At 37.7% G+C, this 15,069-nt stretch overlaps 1 protein-coding gene across 1 annotated transcript in view; it reads right to left on the minus strand.

Annotated features, from left to right (window-relative positions):
- ATRX (ATRX chromatin remodeler) overlaps positions 1-15,069 on the minus strand; it is a 783,199-nt gene that overhangs the window by 548,784 nt on the left and 219,346 nt on the right. The window contains exon 11 of the mRNA XM_053714433.1: positions 4,259-4,383. Coding sequence (XP_053570408.1) covers positions 4,259-4,383 — 125 coding nt within the window. The remainder of the gene's footprint in view (positions 1-4,258; positions 4,384-15,069) is intronic.

Genomic DNA, 15,069 nt, shown 5'->3' on the forward strand with positions numbered 1-15,069 from the left:
GCTCTCTTTGCCACTTCCTGTAGGGGAGGAGAATATCCCACAAGTAAGGATGAATCTGTGGACTCGATACATCTTACAAGAGAAACAAAGAGACATTTATCTAACATTGCACCCCATCCCTCACCAATACACTCGCTCTCGGGGACTTCTTACTAACCTTCCAGACACACATGGTGTCCACTGGCACGCATGGAACGTACAAACTGTCTCCCAACTCTATATATCGGACACCCTGCCCCCCCCAAGAGATTTCGCTCTCCCGATTCCAAACCCTCCCCCCTGGTTCCCTTTTGAGTGCGCCAGACTATATAAATGGCTAATATCTTGAGGTTTCCCCAAATCAGACTGGCGCCCTCATACAAATTGGGAAAAAATGTGGATATCCAAGATGAAATTGCCTAAAACCCTCTCGTGGCACTATTCTATGATTCAAAAATCATGCAATTCTGACAGGATTTGGCAGCTTCAGGCTTGGGAATATGACATGACCATTACTATTTCAGACAAAGACATTCAACAGGCGACTGTACTCACAAAAAAAAACCTACATTGTGTGAATTCCATTGAATCCTACATGAAAGATCTATTGCGTTGGTACTACACACCAGCCAGGCTTTCGCAGATGTTCCCTAGTCAGTCCCCCTTGTGTTGGAGAAATTGCGGAGAAAGAGGCTCAAATATCCACATTTGGTGGAATTGCCGGTAATAGTTGACTGTTGGAGACGAGTGTTCCAGATGTTTCAGGACATAGGGCTTCATCTACCTCAAAGACCAGAAATAGCCCTGTTACACATTTCCCCCCCCCCCCCCAAAAAAAAAAAATCTTAAAATCTCAATATAAACTGTTCATCTTTATCCTGGCAGCCACGAAACTATGTATAGCAAGAGCTTGGAAGCAGCCTATGCCCCCTGAGCTTTCAGCGATTCATGAGACAATACATTACTTTGCCAAGATGGAACGTAGTTTTTATCTTACAATAGATAAGGAGGACTTGTACTGGAACATTTGGGAACCCTGGTTTCATTATAAAGAAACACTCAATAAGTCTGATTAGACTTGAACCCTTTTTTCTTCTCTCTGCCCTTCCCCCAGGTGAGAATTTTACACCCTTAACGATGCCCCCCCTACATTTCCCATCTCCTTTCCCTTTCTCACCCACCCTCAACCCCTCACCATGCCAGGGACTGCTCCCTTGAGAGTTTCCCCATGGAAACCTATATTCAAAACTATAGAGTTGAGTATAACCCGTTCAAAATACTTGCCTTCAAATGTTAAATTTGATTTCTTGAAGTTATGAGTGAACTTACCCGTTTCATTTAATGAGGTTATTATGTTGTAATGTTTAAATACACAACTACCTATGGATAAGTTGTAGAGTTTATGTTGAGGTGCAATCTACAGCTATGTATGGTTATTATGAAGAGTAATATGTGGACTTAGGCTAATGTTAGTACTAATTCTGGAGGACCTCCGATTGCAATCTTGATTGTATTGGACGCTGCCTTGTTATTGAAGCAGAACCAGTTACTGACACATACGCGTCCTTGTCCATCTATATGTAATGTATGTTATTGTTCTGTGTTCATATATTGCCATTATAGTAGTTGCACTACTAATGTAAACTTTATTTTCCAATAAAAATATTTAAAAAAAATATATATCTTGATTAGAGAATCTTCTTGCAGACACCTAAACTTAAACACCTCCTTGCTCTTAACATAGGCAAAAGAGAATGACTGGGGTTGGAGGGAAAGGAGGTGGTGCTCTTTGTCGCCTCCTGCTGGGCAGGATCGATATTCCCAATAGTAATTAGAGATGACCCTCATTAGAAAGAAATATACTTTACCTATAGACACTTGTCCACTTAGTAGCACACAGTCAATCCAGTACTGAAACATATCAGCAGATGTAACGGAACAGGAGTAGAACGTCGATCTGTAAAGGGAGGCAGAATACTAGTCCCTGCGACCAAATTTACATAGAGTCTATGAAGGATTTCCCATGAGTCAAAAACATTGTCAGAGGGATGTGATTGGAGTACTGTCCCATGATACAAGCACTGAACTCTGAGGGGAACTGGGTTTCAATATGCTCTGAAGTGCCTTTCACTGAAGAAATCAAGCACACCATCTAACTTTAACCACCTCCAACAGAGGCAAAATAAAAACTAAAAAAAAAAAATATGAACGATGTAGGAGGGGTTTTATAGGCTTTTGGAGTTTGGGAAACTTTGCCTTCTCCTGGTAGGAATATATATCATATACGTAACAGGTTGTTGACTCTTGCCACCTATATGAAAGAAAAGATCTTTCAGTGGATAAGTTTCAGCTAGCTATTTATTCCCAGAAGAAATTATAATATTTACTAAAACAAGTATTTAACCTATTGCCACGTTAATCAAAAACCTGTAGCTTTCCAACTATAGAAATATAATCTCATAATATATTCATTAGAATCCTCTGATTAAGCTAAAACCATATACATACATAAGTTATTTTCATTTTTTTTGTATTGTAGGAAGCAGCCCCTCTCTCTCCCCTGGCACAGACATATTCTGTAGTGTAGCACCTCTCCCACTACCCACAAATATTTACTCTTCAAAAAAAGATACCAGGAGTACAAAAAAAATGATAGAAGTAAATTGGAAAGTTGTTTAAAAATGCACGCTCTATGCGATTCATGAAAGTTTAATTTTAACTTTGTCCCTTTAATGTTATATAATTCTACGCTTGGTGCAGAATTATGTAGCATTAACATTTACTGTCACTATTTTCAGAAAACAAATTAATATAATTCTGAAAATGTTTAAAGGGTCATGAAACCCCAAAAAATGATTTCATGATTCAGATAGAGAATACAATTTTAAACAACTTTATAATTTACTTCTATTATCTAATCTGTTTCATTCTCTTGGTATCATTTGTTGAAGGAGCAGCAATGCACTAATGGTTTCTAACTGAACACATGGGTGAGCCCATCACAATCCGTATATATATATGCAGGCATCATCATTTCAGGTGCTATAGTGCACATAAGTAACTTGAATGTAGTTGTAATACCAAGTACCCTGTGAGTATTAAATCACTAAGTATCAAACTTTAGACGAATGAAAGGTGCTTATAGTGCTCTATACAAGTTTATAATCTATTGTGGTGATATTTACCTATAATTAGGCCATATATACGATTGACATAATCACCTCTATAGTTTATTTATACCAGGGGCGCTCTGGAGTGTATATATTTTTAACCTACTTGTGTTTTTAATTGTTAACTTAATAAAAGTTATGTTTTATTATACTCGGATCCTACCGCGACAAGTCTGGGCACAGAGTGCTAAGGTGCATTCTTTCTGTGGATAACTCTTTTCCACTATTTTGTTGGTAAATTTGAAAGTTGTTTACAATTGTATTCTCTATCTGAATCATGAAAAAAATGTTTGGGTTTCATGTCCCTTTAACTACAAAAGCTAAGAATTCATAGTACAAACATATTCAAGGTCTCCTGTGTAAGTGTGTGGGGCCAGCATTACAGAGCTTATTTTGACTTTACTTTTAAAAACTAAAGGAGGTAATGCAACTACAACTTTTGCCAAATAAGCCTGCATTCAAATAGCAGTGGAAAATGCTAGCCAGCAGTATTCATGGTGCTTTTTTTTGAAGAAAAACGTTAGACTGTTAATTTAGCACACAATTTTAAATTTAAAAAAAAGTGCAGGCTTTGGCAAACTTATATTGAGACTTAAAGGGGCAGTCTAGTCAAAATGAAACTTTCATGATTCAGATAGGGCATGCAATTTTAAACAACTTTCCAATTTACTTCTATTATCTAATTTGCTCAATTCTTTAGATATCCTTTGTTGAAGAAATAGCAAAGCACATGTGTGAGCCAATCACACAAGACCTCTATGTGCAGCAACCAATCAGCAGCTACTGAGCATATCTAGATATGCTTTTCAGCAAGTGATATCAAGAGAATGAAGCAAATGAGATAATAGAAGTAAATGAGAAAGTCGTTTAAAATGACATGCTCTTTCTAAATCACGAAAGAAAAAATGTGGGTTTCATGTCCCTTTAATTTCTTTGAAGAATATGTTGCTCGTTAGCTTGTTGCTGGAAGCAGCTATAATGGTTGAAAGGGAAAAGTCTCAGTAACTGACAAGTAAATAAGGTGGGTTTATTTAGCACTTTAAAAAAAAATATTGTACATTAAAAATCCATGTCATTTTGAAATATACTAAAGAACAAAATAAGTTTACCATCTTCTGCTTTTGCAGACGATTTTCCTGTTTTTTTAGTGGTCACTGGTTCTTCATCCGAAGAATCATCAGCTTCAGTTGAAAGGTTGGCTTTAATTTCTTCCAAAAGCATCTTCTTGGCAATCCTTAAACATAAGAGAAAATGTGTGGATATGTGTGTTTCAAGTCAGGACCAAATAAATGCAAGGCTTGCCTGGAATGATTATTAAACTACAGCAAGGAATATTAATTATAATATGTATTCAAGATAAATGTTAATTTTCATTCTAAATAATGGATGCACAGGATACCTAATTCCAAACAGATCTTAAAATTTGCTGAACACGCCCTTAAAAAACAACAAACAAAAAAACATACATACTACCATTTAAAAGCAAAAACCATACAAAAAAAGTTTCTTTGCTGTAAGACCACATTAAAATGAAAAATAAAAGCAGTGTTCTCCACAGAACCTATTGGGCACACCTTTGGCAGATTTTACTGACTAGCTAACTTTGAAGTGATAACATCAAAATGAAAATTCGATTTGATGGAGCATACAATTTTAAACAACTTTCCAATTTACTTCTAATCAATTTTATTTAGTTCTTCTGGCCTCCTTGTTTAAACTCTAGGTGAGATCAGGTACGTGCATGTGTCCTTAGCCATCTGGTAGCAGTGTTTTCAGCTAGGTTTCTAGCAAGATTATACATAGTCGCAAACACTGCTGCCATAGAATGCTACAAATACTCTGCAGCAGCAGAGTTTGCAACTATGTAAAACATTGCTGTTAGAAGGCTAAAGACAGATGCCTGCTCATGATTTCACCTAGAATTACTCTATAACAAGGGCTACCAAGGGAGCTAAGCAAAATTGTTAATAGAAGTAAATTACAAAGGTGCTTAAAATTGCATGCGCTATTTGAATCAAACATTTAAGTTTGACTTTACTGTTCCTTGAAGCCAATATAAAGCTAAAATTAGCTTATGTTGCACAAAGTATCAATAAATCAATTTATGTTTATCCAAAACCATAAATTAATTGCATAGATTGTTTAAAGGTACACTCAGGTCAAATTAAATTTTCATTCAGATAGAGCATGTAATTTTAAACAACTTTCCAATTTACTTTCATTAAAAAAAAATGTGCAAAGTCTTTTATATTTACACTTTTTGAGTCACCAACTCCTACTGAGCATGTGCAAGAATTCACAGACTATACATACTGTATATGCATTTGTGATTGGATGATTGCTATCACATGGTACATGGGGAGTGGAAATTTACATAACTGAAATGTGTTACTCATTTGAAATTCAGTGTAAATGCTGTTGTATTGTCTTATTTTGCATTTGTTGATTATGCAAATCTACTGTGTTTACTGGTCCTTTCCAAAGGATGTTTTATGCTGTCCTAACTGCACTGGGCTATTGTTCATAGTTTAATTTAAGTGGGGGGGGGGGGGGGGGGGGGGGAATGTAACAAGCAAATGTAAATTGCAAAGTTTTACTACACATAATTAAAGGAACATAAAAGTGGTAAAAGAATTTCACAAATCTCTTAATTACAGTGGAAATATAAACTCTACAGATCATTAATAAATTACAGATTTTAGAAATTTAAATACAGAAATGTCAGACTTTTTTTCCATCTGTAATGTTATCCTCCAAAAAACAAAAATCAGGAGGGGAAAAAAAATTAGGAACATAAGAAAAACAAACTAATACACCCTGACTGTTTAAGTCTGCACACACTTTCATAATGGGGGGCTCAAGCTGTGTTCAGTTACCCAATTACATTATAAATCATGTCTGCAGGTAAAGAACATAAACCGGTTATCAATGAAAGTGATTCAGATTAAACCTAGATTAAAAGGGACATTATACACTCATTTTTTCTTTGCATAAATGTTTTGTAGATGATCTATTTATAAAGCCCATAAAGTTTTTTTTTATTAAAAAAATGTATAATTTTGCTTATTTTTAAATAACATTGCTCTGATTTTCAGACTCCTAACCAAGCCCCAAAGTTTTATTTGAATACCGTCAGCTACCTTCTCCAGCTTACTCCTGTTTGTGTAAAAGGTCTTTTCATATGCAAAAGAAGGGGGAGGGGGGAGGGTCTTATTTACCACTTGCAGTGGGCTTTCCAACTACCTATTCAACAGAGCTAAAATGAAAGCTTCTAAGTACATTTTTAAACCATTTTATACTGGATTTTTATATCAGTATCTGTGCATCTTATTCTTTATAGTAGTGTCTATTACATGCAGTTATATGAAAATGAGTGAATACTGTCCCTTTAAGTTAGCTGAATTCGTTTGTGGTTGCATTTTACCGGGAGAGTCATGGTCCTCAAAGGGTTGCGCCAAAGAAAACTGCGAGAGCTAATTGTTCAAAAGCACAAATCCATAGAGGGATATAATAATATCAAAAGGCACTGGATGTACAATGGAGCACTGTCAAAACCATCAATAAGTGGAGAAAATACGACACCACAGAGTTTGATTAGAGGACGAGGAGAAAACTTAACAGCAAGGCTACCAAGAGGCCATCAGCAAAACTGAAGGAGATACAAGAATTTCTCGCAGGTCTCTTGTTCCATGCAAGTGACCATTTCTTCCTTGGGATTACAAGAACATTATGGTTGTTTAAAGCCCTGGGGTGGAGCACAAATACAACCCCCTACAGGATACTAAATAAACTGCTCTTATAGATTAATCACTTTATTAAAATAGGACAGGTTGCAAAAATAGCTGGAACAATGAATTCCTGCATTAGTAAGTGGAGATAACATAGCATATTGTATTATATGGATTAGTAAGAAATATGGTCATCCAAATATTTAAAAAAAAAAAATTGTCTCGTCATAAGTAAACGTTTGCTCAAGATCATCTAGATACCTTAAAGGGACATTCAACAATTTAAGATAGTAATATAAAATGATGAATCATATTAAAAAAACTCTGCAATATACTTTCATTATTTATTTTGTCCCCTATTCCTGTAATTCCATTCTGAAATTGTGAGCTTTTAAGTTCCTGATAAAAATGGAACTGCAGAACACATATTCCACACAGCCATTGGCTGCACACTCTAGTGACCTATTTATAACTGGCTACAGCAGAGAAGGTAACCTAAGTTACAACATGGCATCTCCCATTGTTTTATAGACACTAAAACTTTACACTCATTTTGTCAATTTTTAAACAGCTAAGTAAACTTTAAAAATCTACATGTTATTCTCAGACTAATCTTTTCTATGAATGCATCTTTCTACCTAGCATTTATTTAGTGTTTTATGTCCCTTTAACGCATTTTTCTTTATATTCTCTTTTAGTTAAATATATTTTTTATAGCTTAATTAGACCTTTATATATCACATAATTAAGTGTTTGTTTTTTATATTAATTTAAAAAACACATTTAAAAAAAGTTTGCTTGTGATTTGTAATACCTATATTTTAAAAAAACACACACAATTTAACACTTAAAGAGGACATGAAGCCAAAAAATGCCCTTCATGGTTCACAGTATAAAAAATAAATAAAATAAAACAAAAAAATAAAGACAACTTTCCAATGTATTTCTATCAATATTACTCAATTATCTTGGTATCTTATCGAGAATTAGGTAGGCTCAGGAGCGTACATGTCTCTGGGGCACTGCATTTAAAAAAAAAAATTCTAACAAAAGATAAGTGATCAGTAATTAAAATGAATTTCAAGTGCATCCAAAAATACAATGAGAAATTCTTAAAGGGAGATTATTCAGCACAATAATGGGCTTAATTTTACCTATATATATATATACACACACATATATATATATATATATATATATATATATATATATATATATATATATATATATATACACACACACACATACATTATTGTATTTTCTTTTTAAAGGGATTATGCAATACAATGCCCTAATGTATACAGCAAAGAAAAAAAAATATTTGCTGTATGCATATTTGAAAAAAGGACATGAAACCATTTCACCTCATAATTTTTATAGATTTAGATATCAAATACTTTGTTCTCATGTTATTCTTTGTTGACTAGATATCTAAATAGGTAGCGTGCACACGTCTGGATTACTACAACACAGGAAATAGTGCTATTGACAATGTATAACATTGATGCAAAACTGCTGCAATACAGTGCTGCAGAAACGTGCACGCTCCAGAACTTACCTTTATGCTTTCTACAAAGGATTACAAGAAAAAGAACATTTTATAACAAAAGTAAATAGAAAAGGTGTTTAAAATTGAATGTTCTATCTGAACCAAAGAAAATGTTTGGGTTTTATGTCCCTTTAATCTCCTAAATAAGAACCAAGGCCAAGTTAGTAATGAATAAGGCTGGTGATTGATTGAGTGGGTACCCCATTCCAGATAGGCTCACAATGAACAGCAGTTACCGAGTGGTTTTAAAGTGATATAGTTGATATGTTGGGGCTTTGCGACAGGTCAGAAAAAAAAACACACATTTTCAACAGGTACTTCAAAGAGAGCCACGTATTTTTTTTCTTTTTATTTAAAAGGGGGGGGGGGGAGAAAAGGAGAATGATCCTTTAATAGAACATCTAAAAAATAAAGGATACATTTTATGTTCTAAAAAAAAAAAAATGTATTTCTGTAAGAAACCTTTAGTTCTGGTATTATTTCATGGTGCACGCTGAGAAGCAAGAGATTAGTTTTTGTAGAGAGAAGAAAAATAAATGTAAAATCAGCGGTGTGCCCCGACTCTTAAAATTTCTTCAGTGCAACATTATTGTGCCAATTGTCGACAAGCTCTATAGGCAAATAAACTGACAATGACAAATCATCCTGCATGCTCTAAAAGTAATCCCACTGCTGGACTTAGAACATTGACTCAAATGCCAAGCAATTCTGTTTATATCTGTACTCACCAATCAATAATTCAGGACCCTTCACATAATCTCTGGAACCTCTATGTAGAACTCATTCTTGCCAAATGAAGGGGACTTTGGTAACATTGTCCCTGCATGCAGCGTCTCACATCATGCAGAACATTATGGGTACCATAACAAAAACATGGCAGTGCATGGCATTATAAGATTAAACTAAAGTGTGTAGAACTATTGCAGAGGATTTATATTCTTAAAGGGACATGAAACCAAAAAAAAATAATTCATGATTTAAATACATTTTTAAACAACTTTCCAATTTACTTCTATTAGTTAATTTGCTTCATTCTCTTGTTATTCGTTGCTGAAAGGTTCATATAGGAACGTTCAGGAGCAGCAAAGAACCTAGGTTCTAGCTGCTGATTGGTGGCTGCATAAATATACTGATTGTCATTGGCTCACCCATTTGTTCAGTTCAACAAATGATAACAAAAGGATGAAGCAAATTTGATAAAAGAAAATTGGAAAGTTGTTTAAATTTGTACCTAAATCATGAAATAAATCTTTTGGGTTTCAGGTCCCTTTATTGTATTTCAGTCTGAAGTGGTTGTGCCCTACTACTTTTCTTGGAAACCGCAAGCTGTAACATGACATAACCCTTTTAAAATTACAATTACAATGCACAGTAATGAATTAGAAGATTGATAACAACCGGTTGCTGTTTTAATGCACAAAACTAGTTAACTAAAATGAAAAAAAAAAATCTAAAAAGGGACAATCTTCCATGTATGTTATAACAAAGTATGGGAAACCAACTAAAGGAAAACCAATTGTTCAGTACAGTGTCCCTTTAAATGGATATTAAACCGTATATATAAATCCTAGATATAATTATGTATTCAAAACAAACAGCTTGAGCAAATAGACGTAATTTTAAAAATCATATAGTTGGCCAAATATTCAAGAAAAAAGCAAGTTTAAGTTTCTAAAAAGTACTTTACACAAAGTAGTGGGTGTAACCTTGTTGAAACATAGGTTTCCATAAAAGTATCTCATCTGCTGTGGACAACGGGGGGATAAAGTGTGCAAACCATGCCTGTACTATTTAACTGAATTTAAAGTCAGTTTATTCTACAGTAGACTTGCATCATCAACAAAATGCATAAGCACTTACGGGCCGAATAATCATGGCACGAATGGGGCTGTATACCCATTTCCGTGCGAGCATTCAGGCTTGCAGGAAACAGGAGTTAAGAAGCAGCAGTCTTAAAACCGCTGGCCCTCAACTAGTACGCCTCCACTGAGGCGGCGGACAGCAATCCGCCCAAGCGAATACTATCGGGTTGATTGACACCCTCTGATAGCGGCTGATTGGCCGCGACTCTGCAGGGGGCAGCATTGCACAAGCAGTTAAGCAGAACTGCTTGTGCAATGATAAACGCACAAGCCAGACACTTGATAAAATCGACCCCTTAGTCTGAATCTTAAATGAAGATTTTTTTTTTGTGATAAATTTCATTTAGTTTTATTCTCCTTATCCCTGCATCATGTGACAGCCAGCAAAATCCCAAAATAAATACACTGAAATCCTGCACATGCTCATTAAAAGCTTGAGTCTCACAAAATGGTGCATATAAAAAGATTGTGCACATTTTGATACTGGAAATAAACTAGAAAATTGTTTAAAATGGGGTGCTCTATTATTTATTTCATGATTCAAGTAGAGCATGCAATTTTAAAAGGACAGTCTACTCCCAAAAAATGTATTAAAAAAAAAAAAAAAAAAAAGGAGAGAATCCCTTTATCACCCATACCCCCTGTTTTGCATAACTAACACGGTTATATTAAAGGGACAGTCAAGTCCAAAAAAAAAAACTCATGATTCAAATAGGGCATGTCATTTTAAACAACTTTCTAATTTACTTGTATCAACTATTTTGCTTTGTTCTTTTGATATTCTTAGTTGAAAGCTAAACCTAGGAAAGCTCATGATCATTTGTAATCCCTTGAAGGCCGCCTCATATGCTTTTTTTATTTGCTTTACACAGCAGGGGAGAGCAAGTTCATGTGAGCCATAAAGATAACATTGTGATCACACCCGTGGCTTGTGGCAGATACTGCACTAATTGGCTGAAATGAAATTTAATAGATAATAAATAAAAACAGAATTTATGTTTACCTGATAAATTACTTTCTCCAACGGTGTGTCCGGTCCACGGCGTCATCCTTACTTGTGGGATATTCTCTTCCCCAACAGGAAATGGCAAAGAGCCCAGCAAAGCTGGTCACATGATCCCTCCTAGGCTCCGCCTACCCCAGTCATTCGACCGACGTTAAGGAGGAATATTTGCATAGGAGAAACCATATGTTACCGTGGTGACTGTAGTTAAAGAAAATAAATTATCAGACCTGATTAAAAAAACCAGGGCGGGCCGTGGACCGGACACACCGTTGGAGAAAGTAATTTATCTGGTAAACATAAATTCTGTTTTCTCCAACATAGGTGTGTCCGGTCCACGGCGTCATCCTTACTTGTGGGAACCAATACCAAAGCTTTAGGACACGGATGAAGGGAGGGAGCAAATCAGGTCACCTAAATGGAAGGCACCACGGCTTGCAAAACCTTTCTCCCAAAAATAGCCTCAGAAGAAGCAAAAGTATCAAATTTGTAAAATTTAGAAAAAGTGTGCAGTGAAGACCAAGTCGCTGCCTTACATATCTGATCAACAGAAGCCTCGTTCTTGAAGGCCCATGTGGAAGCCACAGCCCTAGTGGAGTGAGCTGTGATTCTTTCAGGAGGCTGCCGTCCGGCAGTCTCATAAGCCAATCGGATAATGCTTTTAATCCAGAAGGAGAGAGAGGTAGAAGTTGCTTTTTGACCTCTCCGTTTACCAGAATAAACAACAAACAAAGACAAAGTTTGTCTGAAATCCTTAGTAGCTGCTAAGTAAAATTTGAGAGCACGAACTACATCCAAGTTGTGCAACAAACGTTCCTTCTTTGAAACTGGATTAGGACACAAAGAAGGCACAACTATCTCCTGGTTAATGTTTTTGTTAGAAACAACTTTTGGAAGAAAACCAGGTTTAGTACGCAAAACCACCTTATCTGCATGGAACACCAGATAAGGAGAAGAACACTGCAGAGCAGATAATTCTGAAACTCTTCTAGCAGAAGAAATTGCAACCAAAAACAAAACTTTCCAAGATAATAACTTAATATCAACGGAATGTAAGGGTTCAAACGGAACCCCCTGAAGAACTGAAAGAACTAGGTTGAGACTCCAAGGAGGAGTCCAAATTTTGTAAACAGGCTTGATTCTAACCAGAGCCTGAACAAAGGCTAGAACATCTGGCACAGCTGCCAGCTTTTTGTGAAGTAACACAGACAAGGCAGAAATCTGTCCCATCAAGGAACTTGCAGATAATCCTTTTTCCAATCCTTCTCGAAGGAAGGATAGACTCTTAGGAATCTTAACCTTGTCCCAAGGGAATCCTGCAGATTCACACCAACAGATATACCAAATTATGTGGTAATTTTTCTGGTTACAGGCTTTCAGGCCTGAACAAGAGTATTAATAACAGAATCTGAGAACCCTCGCTTTGATAAGATCAAGCGTTCAATCTCCAAGCAGTCAGCTGGAGTGGGTCGAACGGACCTAGAACAAGAAGGTCTCGTCTCAAAGGTAGCTTCCATAGTGGAGCCGATGACATATTCACCAGATCTGCATACCAAGTCCTGCGTGGCCACGCAGGAGCTATCAAAATCACCGACGCCCTCTCCTGATTGATCCTGGCTACCAGCCTGGGGATGAGAGGAAACGGCGGGAACACATAAGCTAGTTTGAAGGTCCAAGGTGCTACTAGTGCATCCACTAGAGCCGCCTTGGGATCCCTGGATCTGTACCCGTAGTAAGGAACTCTGAAGTTCTGACGAGAGGCCATCAGATCCATGTCTGGAATGCCCCACGGTTGAGTGACTTGGGCAAAGATTTCCGGATGGAGTTCCCACTCCCCCGGATGCAATGTCTGACGACTCAGAAAATCCGCTTCCCAATTTTCCACTCCTGGGATGTGGATAGCAGACAGGTGGCAGGAGTGAGACTCCGCCCATAGAATGATTTTGGTCACTTCTTCCATCGCTAGGGAACTCCTTGTTCCCCCCTGATGGTTGATGTATGAACTTGGCCCTCGCTAGCTGAGGCCAAGCTTTGAGAGCATTGAATATCGCTCTCAGTTCCAGAATATTTATCGGTAGAAGAGATTCTACCCGAGACCAAAGACCCTGAGCTTTCAGGGATCCCCAGACCGCGCCCCAGCCCATCAGACTGGCGTCGGTCGTGACAATGACCCACTCTGGTCTGCGGAAGGTCATCCCTTGTGACAGGTTGTCCAGGGACAGCCACCAACGGAATGAGTCTCTGGTCCTCTGATTTTCTTGTATCTTCGGAGACAAGTCTGAATAGTCCCCATTCCACTGACTGAGCATGAACAGTTGTAATGGTCTTAGATGAATGCGCACAAAAGGAACTATGTCCATTGCCGCTACCATCAAACCTATCACTTCCATGCACTGCGCTATGGAAGGAAGAGGAACGGAATGAAGTATCCGACAAGAGTCTAGAAGTTTTGTTTTTCTGGCTTCTGTCAGAAAAATCCTCATTTCTAAGGAGTCTATTATAGTTCCCAAGAAGGGAACCCTCGTTGACGGAGATAGAGAACTCTTTTCCACGTTCACTTTCCATCCGTGAGATCTGAGAAAGGCCAGGACAATGTCCGTGTGAGCCTTTACTTGAGGAAGGGACGACGCTCGAATCAGAATGTCGTCCAAGTAAGGTACTACAGCAATGCCCCTTGGTCTTAGCACCGCCAGAAGGGACCCTAGTACCTATGAGAAAATCCTAGGAGCAGTGGCTAATCCGAAAGAAAACGCCACGAACTGGAAATGCTTGTCCAGGAATGCAAACCTTAGGAACCGATGATGTTCCTTGTGGATAGGAATATGTAGATACGCATCCTTGAAATCCACCTTGGTCATGAATTGACCTTCCTGGATGGAAGGAAGAAGTGTTCGAATGGTTTCCATCTTGAACGATGGAACCTTGAGAAACTTGTTCAAGATCTTGAGATCTAAGATTGGTCTGAACGTTCCCTCTTTTTTGGGAACTATGAACAGATTGGAGTAGAACCCCATCCCTTGTTCTCCTAATGGAACAGGATGAATCACTCCCATTTTTAGCAGGTCTTCTACCCAATGTAAGAATGCCTGTCTTCTTATGTGGTCTGAAGACAACTGAGACCTGTGGAACCTCCCCCTTGGAGGAAGCCCCTTGAACTCCAGAGAATAACCTTGGGAGACTATTTCTAGCGCCCAAGGATCCAGAACATCTCTTGCCCAAGCCTGAGCGAAGAGAGAGAGTCTGCCCCCCACCAGATCCGGTCCCGGATCGGGGGCCCGCATTTCATGCTGTCTTGGTAGCAGTGGCAGGTTTCCTGGCCTGCTTTCCTTTGTTCCAGCCTTGCATAGGTCTCCAGGCTGGATTGGCTTGAGAAGTATTACCTTCCTGCTTAGAGGACGTAGCCCTTGGGGCTGATCCGTTTCTGCGAAAGGGACGAAACTTAGGTTTATTTTTGGTCTTGAAAAGACCTATCCTGAGGAAGGGCGTGGCCCTTGCCCCCAGTGATATCAGAGATAATCTCTTTCAAGTCAGGGCCAAAGAGTGTTTTCCCCTTGAAAGGAATGTCAAGCAATTTGTTCTTGGAAGACGCATCCGCTGCCCAAGATTTTAACCAAAGCGCTCTGCGCCACAATAGCAAACCCTAACCTAGCCAATTGCAAGGTGGCGTCTAGGGTGAAAGAATTAGCCAATTTAAGAGCACGAATTCTGTCCATAATCTCCTCATAAGAAGAAGAATTACTAATAATCGCCTTTCCTAGCTCATCAAACTAGAAACACG

Source organism: Bombina bombina, chromosome 1, assembly GCF_027579735.1.
Source record: "Bombina bombina isolate aBomBom1 chromosome 1, aBomBom1.pri, whole genome shotgun sequence".
Classification (NCBI taxonomy): domain Eukaryota; kingdom Metazoa; phylum Chordata; class Amphibia; order Anura; family Bombinatoridae; genus Bombina; species Bombina bombina.